Source organism: Ciona robusta, chromosome 11 (genome assembly GCF_009617815.1).
Source record: "Ciona robusta chromosome 11, ASM961781v2".
NCBI lineage: Eukaryota > Metazoa > Chordata > Ascidiacea > Phlebobranchia > Cionidae > Ciona > Ciona robusta.
In genome coordinates, this window is record NC_143245.1 from 6,472,853 (window position 1) to 6,481,227 (window position 8,375).

An 8,375-nucleotide genomic window follows, 5' to 3' on the forward strand; every position below is an offset into this window, starting at 1 on the left:
TATTCTTTATTTTTAGAAATTTTTGTACCTTGTAATAAACAAAACTTGTCACAAAAACGTTCTTGTTTGCCACTTACAATACTACATGTGTGGTGAACATATTACACCTCATCAGTTTAATTTAAAATCTAAATTCTGCAACAAACTGAAAGTCTTGTAGAACTGCATTTGAATATGAGACTGACAATGCTATTTAGGTGAAATATATATTTTTTATTATGCAATTGCTTAGATATGATTTTTATCTGTTATGTTTTCGTAACACCAGATATTTCTTGAAAAACTCATGAGAAACTTGCTACATATTTAATAATATATTGATGGTATTGTACAATTCTATTAAAAGGCAAATTTTGTATGTTGGGCGGTATGTGAACAAACGGAGCACTCCGGCAAATTTAAAAAAAAGAAAATTTGGAACGAAACTTTGGCAGGTCCGTAAGAAATAGCAGTAAAATTAACGAATAACATGCAAAGAGTGTATGAGAAGTCTAGTATAGTTTCGGGCATGCTGTTAAAAAGTGGAACATTTTAAGTGCGTGTGGGCACATAAAGTACATTTTGCTAGATGTAATACTTCATGTATTTGTAGCGCTTCAACTTGGACAAAAGCAGAAAAAAAAACAATAAAATAACTCATTTTTTGTTTAGGTAACTGTTGAAACATTTGAGGAAAAAACTGAGTGAGTGAAACTGTATCGAATCAAGAATTATCAAATATTTCAAGTAAAACCTCTAAAAATTATTCGGCAAAAAATCAAAAGCATGCATAAGAAAAAATGAACGAATAAATGAACTTCAATAGTCATAAGCACCCATGGCGTTATGCACAAGTACCATATCAAACAGACGGTCTGGCACCCGTGAATGTTACACCATGCAGTAGGATCGAGCTAAAACAAAAAGGGCTAGTAACCAGCACCATGGATATTTTAACATAAGTAAAGACAGAACAAAGTCTAAGCTACTGCCTGCATTAAGAAATCACAACAGTTGTGTATTGATAAAATTTGAAAAAATTAGCAGCGTCAGTTGTTACCAACACTAAGACCAAGGGAGGCTGACGACGTCAGAGCTAAGTCGTTGTGTGGGTAATGGTGTAAATGATTTGGCGAACGATGCCCCAATGTGTTATTGTTGGGTGGCGAATGGTCACTTGTAGGGGGGTGAAAGTTGTCAGATATCAAAGTCTGGTCAGATTGTTCATTTTTGGAAGCTTGTTGGGCGCATGATGGTCGCTCGATGGACATGCGCGATGATGTTTCATCTTTGGGTTCTGCATGGTTAAAACTTTGTAATGTTTGTTGGCCAGGATTTTTTTTTAATTCAAAAAAAAGTTTTTCTCAATTAGTAAGAACCATATGAATATGGAGTTTTTAAAAAACTGTTTTTATTTAAAAAAAAGTTTTTAAAAACCAGTACTCTGAGAAAATTTAGAAACATGACATGTTTTATTTTAAATTTAAAAAACGTTTTAAACAATTCATGAATTTTATTTAAATTAGGTTAAATTAACCAACAAAAAAAAATATACAAAACCATTATTTTGAGACAAATTTAAATAAAAAGTTGTTTTAATAACCCAAAACAGTTAAAAATATATTTTTTGTTAGTTAATTTAAACTAATGTTTAAATAAAATTCATGAACTGTTTAAAACGTTTTTAAAATTTGAACAACCCAAAACAGTTAAGAATAACTTACCCTCATTGCGTTGACCTCCATTAAAAGAAAGGGAGTTTGGCCAGAAGCGTTCCGTGGGTCTCGCACTTTGTGGTTTTGACTTCTTAATCTTTGGACTCGCAGCCGGAGGAGTGGAGGGATCAGGATTACTCGCATCCAGCATCGGTTGGAGGATTCGGCGACGAGCATTGATGAACCTGGAGGATGCATAAGGATCATGAAGAAAAAGGTTTTAATCTTTAATTTTTATAATTGTTTTGTATACACAGTTCAGTGGGGTAAGATAGGTATCGTTAGCAGGGGGCATAAGAATCAGATGTCACTTTTTAATTTTTGGTAAATTAGGGGTGACATTTATAGACGCCTAACTTTTATAAAGTCAAGGCACCCAAAAGTTTATGCCGAGCAGAGTATGAACAATTTTTTCTGTGCAAAAGTTTATTAAAATTATTTCATATTCGCCAGTTGTCAGGTTTATATCTTTCCATTGGGAAATAGGTTGATATTTGCACTATCCCTACTGTATAGCCTAGTGTTTATTGTAAAATACTTAATCAGTACTTATGGGTACCCTGAATTTTTCCAGGGTATATATACACATACTTTCCATACCCCTGTTACGCGCCTATGGTGATATTGCTAAAACGCAGTTACATTTATAGTTGTCAAACATAGAGAACCTCAATGATTAATGTGGTTAAAGCAATATGCCATAGCTCTGCTTTTTTTAAAATAGATGGACATCTAACAACAGGGTAAAAGCTGTCTCAGGTGTAAAACTGTAGTATAAACACCAGAGTTGGTTTCATTTCCCATTTTAGAGGTCTCAATAAAACATGTAATAGGGCTCTCGCAAATTCCAGGGTTCCAAATAAGATTATTGTATTGAAAAGGTTGGGAATTGGAAACAATGAAACTTACCAGTTGTTTACTTGCAGCAAAGTCAGGTTGGTTTGAGTAGCGAGCGATCTTTTTTCATCTTCAGTTGGATACGGATGCTGTAAAAAAAGAAGATTAAATGAAATGTGTTTTTTATGATGTTAATTGTAAACCTACCCCCTACCAGCAAAGACCAAGTGTGTTTGCTTATTTTAAAACTTAAATTTTTAATATTTGACATTACACTTCTAGGCGCAAAACAATTTAGAATGCAGAGAAGGTAGAAATAATTAGAATTAAACTCTTTTAAAACAAATTTAATGTTCTGCATTGTAGAAAATTTCACGGTAGACCTGCCTACTCCGCCACTCCAGGTTTGGCATTTATTACACTACAAGCTATAACAACAAACTTAAACTTACAGGCTTTGAAATTCAACCAAAAATTTGTATTTAATTATGTTTTAAATCGAAACAGACAACAAGGTTGTATGCGGGTTTGTATTGAAACATGAGCTCACTAAAACATTTACATAAGTTTTATTGAGATTTCTTACCACAATATGGGAAAATAGCCAAGATCGCAATATCTCAGTTGCTTGTTTTGGAAGAACCCCACGTTTTGTTTTCCTCCCAGAAGTTTCATCAGTTAAACCACATGAAGGTATTGGTTGATGTTGAAGATGAAATAATTGCTGAGTTCCAAGCATCTGTAACTGAGGTTTAAATTTGTTTATTACATTTTGTATATAAATTAAATCAAATGCAAGTTTGCATCTTTGAATCTTTATTATTTAAACTATTTTATGTAACTACAACCTTAGTAATAACACTAATTAGTAGGGCTGTGGAAAAGTTAACGGTTAACCGGTTAACCGAACCTATTCGGTTAACCGCTAACGAAAAGTTCGAGTCGTTAACCGAACTATGACGTCATAGGGCATAAACGTATATCAATATCTGTCTTATTTACACGAAAAGCACGTGTTCCCAATCGTTAATTGGTTCTTTGCAATAAGACAGAGTGCGCAGGGACGCTGTTGCTTTGATCGTGCCCTACAACGGCGATTACGCCATCAATCTTGATTGTTAATACCGCAGGCTAACTAGTTTTGCAACATTATATTGGTGTAATACACAACTTAAATGTTTTCCTCAGCCAAGCAGCGTGTTTATTACGAAAAAGCAGGCATTCACACGTGGATTCATTGCATCATAATAGCGATTGTTTGACCTGGCAATTGATTACGACATAATAGCAATTCACGCGTTAATAACTGCGTCATAATTGCAATTCACACGTTGATTATTTAGACGGCAGGTGCTTTAAAACAGGTTTGAATATGAATAAGAAAGCATTACTTTAACGTTAAGAACGTTTGCCCGTGTATTGCAAGCATAGTCCATACGTACGTCGTAAAGTTGCCTTTAAATTCGCGAAAGAAAAGCGATAACCAAGACGCTTTTATTAGGATTATACTTGTATCGGTTAACCGGTTAACCGGTTAAAACTGAACGGTTAACGGTTAAACAAAAATAGGGAAAATCCACAGCCCTACTAATTAGTATTGTTAATAAATTCTTATAATATTGCCTGACCACTAAAATTTCAAATTTCAAAAAAGTGTGACTAAAGTTAAAAAACCAGGGTATTTGGGAAGGTATGTCATAAATTCATAGCAGTAGTATGTGGGTCTTAAAACACAGCAGGTTAGCTTTACCATGATCAAATTTATGGCATTTGTTAAATGAGTGAAATGATATTTGGAATTTCAGGTCTATTGTAATTGTTCGTAAAATATACACATTATAATATTATGTCAAAATAAAGCTGTCTTGTTACCTGGGAGCTTGGGGGAGATACCCCAACCTGGGAAAGGGGTGTAGAGCCATCAATACCACTGTCACTCTGACTTAACATTTGACTATTGGGAGATAATGACTGTTGATACAATCCACCTGCATATAATGCACGTGTAATAAATATATGTAGGGTAGGGATTTAGGGTAAGATGGATACCGCCTAAAATATTTAGAGTCCCAGGGCTACAGTTATATAATTCTGTAAATATTCATTGTATACTACCAAATGACACGATAAATGGAAATGAAAATAACATAGACTATCTGAAAGATGTCTGTTAATAAATATGTAAGCGCACAGTGACTTTCTAAACAGTAAACACCATGTATTAATATTATTTGTGCATCTTATATAAAGCATTAGGTATAAAAAAAACAAACAAACTCATTATTCACCTTGCATTACAATCTCTCCTTGTTGGTTAACTGTAACGTTTGCGTTTGGAGTATTAGCCATACATTGTGAGTTTCCTTGTGCAACTAAACTGTGGGTGTTAGGATCCACAAAGCCAGTCATATCTGTTCGTAACAAGTTCTCGCTGTGCATTTTCCCCTTTAAGCAGGTAATGTATCTGTAGGTATAAGATTGATGTTACAAATCTGAAGAGGGATAAATAAATGAATATTATCTGACTAAACATGGTACAAATAAATATATATTAATAATATTATACACTTGCTTTATTCCCACATGGCTGTTATAACACGGATGTTCTGTTTCCTTGTGCCAGCTTACGAGTTATCAGATATGTCTCTTTGTGGGGATTTATTTTGGATGAAATTTTTCAGCATTACAGTATGACTGGTAACAACAGTAGCAGAATGGTAAATGTTGAATGCTGTTTTAACCATTTGCACATTTATTTATATTCACACCAACTGACATTTGCCTCCTACTCTTTTCTCTTCGTAATTTGAATTAACCCTATTGGGTTATTACTGAGCAGAAATAAATTAGATTACATGAGTGAATTTGATGCAATGGTATGTAAATGTGTACCTGTGGCAAAAATCCTTGCACAATTCGTTGACTTTTTCTAGCTCAAGTAAATGTATTCGCAATACTTGGATAGCTTTGATCATCTGTTAAAACAAAACATGTTAAATTACTTTATTACAATGATAAGTAATACCACTTGGTTCAGAGTTGTGGCTTAATCGGCGCTAAAAACGGGGCTCATTGTTTGCTAGTATGGTAACAGAATACCCGGTTCAATGCTACCATAACTATTGACAGAAGATTTGTGTCCTTGACCTAGACACTTAAAGGGCATTGCTATAAATTACCCGTGGTCAGTAATGGGTGGTAACACTTTGGGCCTTGGACTGGGGATAATGGGCATCTGTGGCCTATCATGTCCTATGGCATACCATGCTGTTTGACCTTAACCATGTAAACAAAAAATAGATATAATAGGTTATAACAAGAAAAATAAAGCAATATTTCAATCAAGTGTTGATTAATATTTTATTAATCTAATTTATCTATATTTTGAGCATATTTGCACAGTGCAACAGTAGAGTGCTAAGACTACTGCAGGATTTAATGATGAGTAATAAAAACAGTTAGTATCAATGGGTGTGTGTTTTTCAGCGGGCCAGTTAATAATAAAAACAATCACAATTTACCTATGTGTTAACAGAGGCATAAGATGTAAGAACAGACCATCAAGATGACTGTCTCTACGTTGTCATGCAAGAATGCCATGATTCCAAAGATATACAAGACACTCATGCATTCTTACCAGGTTATCAATTTCTGGGTTGTCAATAATAATGGGGGACATCCTGAAATCTTCTCTTCGTACGAACTCCTGTATATCATCATCGAAACTCAGCGATGTTGGATTATCTTCACCACGAGTGGCGCGCTCACATTTTTCAAACAATAGTTCGAGTAGTACAAAAAGTGGGTGCCTGTACAGTGAGAAAAATATGTGAGGTACTTTTTTAAATTAAACTGTCTAGCGCCAAAGCACAATAGTTAGCCTGTCTGACTCTAACCCATATAGGGTATGAGTTCAAGGTTTATCGTTTTTTTCACAGCAATATTTTTTTAAATAATGAAGACAACTTTATAAGAACTTTAAAGCATTAGTTCACAAAATAAATTAGCCAGAAGTACTGTTTCAGAATTGTAGTATGCCTGGCAGAAAGAACCTACGTTTTAATCAAATGCTTGTCATTTTCTAGTTGTGCAGCTTCATCTAACCCTTCTACACCAGTTCCTGTATCCTGTAAGAAAAAAAAGAAATTTAGAACAGCTTAGAAAATATAGTGGAGCAATGATTGCATGAATTGTTTTGTTAGAGAAAACCCCATTCAGTATCATACGGCATACCCCTATGCTTAGCATATAGCATGTAATAATATCGGTGCTAGTAAAGAAACCTCCCTCTTAATCTAACTACTAACAATTAACCCAAACAACCCCCAACTACCACCACTTTTCACCAACATATTCTTCACTAGTGCAAAAATACCATTTATATAATATGCACAAATTCAATAATTGTTGGTCTATATATTACCTGCCCGTGGCATTCTGAGCTGTACTGATGTTGAGTCATGTCCTGACTCATGCTTTATCTTTACATTACAGCCACAGTACCAGATGCCTAAACAAATGTAAAGTTAACTCAGCTTGTTTGTCAATTAGATGACATGTAGAAAGTATTGATTAAACTTTTACATATAAGATTTATACCACAACAAAGTATTTATAATTTAACACGACTGAGAACTGTAACTCCTAATGTCATTGTTTTGAATTTTTATATAAAAAAATACCTTTAAACTATTACATATTTATTTACAAAAATAATAGCGACTACAGTAATGTTTAAATATGCTACATACAGTACACTAATTAACAGTTCAAAAATTCCATACGTATGTTTAAGCAGCATTTATGCATATAACAACACTATGCGCATAATGTATGATACAAAAATCACTCAGTATTTACTATTGTATATTAACATTGCCATAAAATTTGACTAACTAGGCAATTCCATTGCTGAATAATCCTGACACTGTCTAATTCTGGATACAAACAATATTTCTAAGAATCATCTACCACAATAATTTACATAAACAGGATGGTATACATCCTACCATTGTAACACATGTATCCGCTATTTATTTTGATGCATCATTGCAAACCAATGACATGCTAATTTTGCTGATTAATACAATGAATATAAACAGGATAAAGGAAGTTACTGCTGTGGCATTTATATTCTATACACAGCTGATAAATTTATTGTTAATAATGTTCCAATACTAATAAATTGCATTGCAATAAAAAATGCTTTAAACTTTTCATTACACACCGTGTAATAACTTTCTAGATACGCATTGGTGCAATTATTGAATGTTGAATTGCCGTAACACACGTGTGTACTCGTAACATGTGACAAACCAGCTAATTTATTATTGATTACGAATTGTCCTAATTAGAACTGACATTATTTTACTTGTTTTGATCATATTTTTGCATTTTCATTTTTTATGTGTAAAATACCTTGATAATTTGTTCCCAATGCGTTATTACCTGTCTGAATTAACAATAGTATATCATGCGTATTATTCAACGGGATACTAATTTGTCTTGTACAATACTTCTAACTGATTCTTGCTACAAATTCAAGCAAAACAACAATCTATATACAACGTCAAACAACTGCAAACTTACAAAAATTGAGCTTGAGCAAATGCGTGGATATTTTCAATCGAAACGTCAATCTTCGTCAAACTGAAAGCACCAAAATGATGGCGGACTGAGACGGCAGATTGACAACGTCAAATTCACGTGACGAGTAGCAACATTTTGATTGGCGGCTGAGTCGGGAACAGACAAAGCGGAACGAAGTTGAAGAAACAAGACTTTTTCAGAAAGGACTTATATGGTTTCCGTTTTAGCATCTGTTTTATAATGCGAGTCTGTGTA

General features: G+C 33.8%; 1 protein-coding gene across 1 annotated transcript; it reads right to left on the reverse strand.

The window, feature by feature from the left end:
* Nucleotides 1–192: 192 nt before the first annotated feature.
* Nucleotides 193–8,275, reverse strand: LOC149728824 (homeobox protein PKNOX2-like). Its single transcript, XM_089888350.1, has 11 exons — nucleotides 8,121–8,275; nucleotides 6,955–7,041; nucleotides 6,588–6,658; nucleotides 6,169–6,340; nucleotides 5,424–5,506; nucleotides 4,820–4,995; nucleotides 4,404–4,519; nucleotides 3,118–3,276; nucleotides 2,604–2,680; nucleotides 1,704–1,879; nucleotides 193–1,276 (listed from the first exon to the last, which is right to left on the reverse strand). The coding sequence occupies exons 2-11, from the start codon at nucleotides 7,003–7,005 to the stop codon at nucleotides 1,029–1,031; spliced, it is 1,329 nt and encodes a 442-aa protein (XP_089744476.1). The 5' UTR covers nucleotides 7,006–7,041; nucleotides 8,121–8,275; the 3' UTR covers nucleotides 193–1,028.
* Nucleotides 8,276–8,375: the final 100 nt, after the last annotated feature.

Excerpts from the sequence above, each read along its gene's own strand:
- LOC149728824 (XM_089888350.1), bottom strand. The coding sequence starts at position 7,005 with ATGAGTCAGGACATGACTCAACATCAGTACAGCTCAGAATGCCACGGG. Across the intron at positions 6,659-6,954 it reads GCTCAGAATGCCACGGGCAG|GATACAGGAACTGGTGTAGA; the intron begins GTAATATATAGA and ends TTTTTCTTACAG. Across the intron at positions 2,681-3,117 it reads GGCTATTTTCCCATATTGTG|CATCCGTATCCAACTGAAGA; the intron begins GTAAGAAATCTC and ends CTTTTTTTACAG.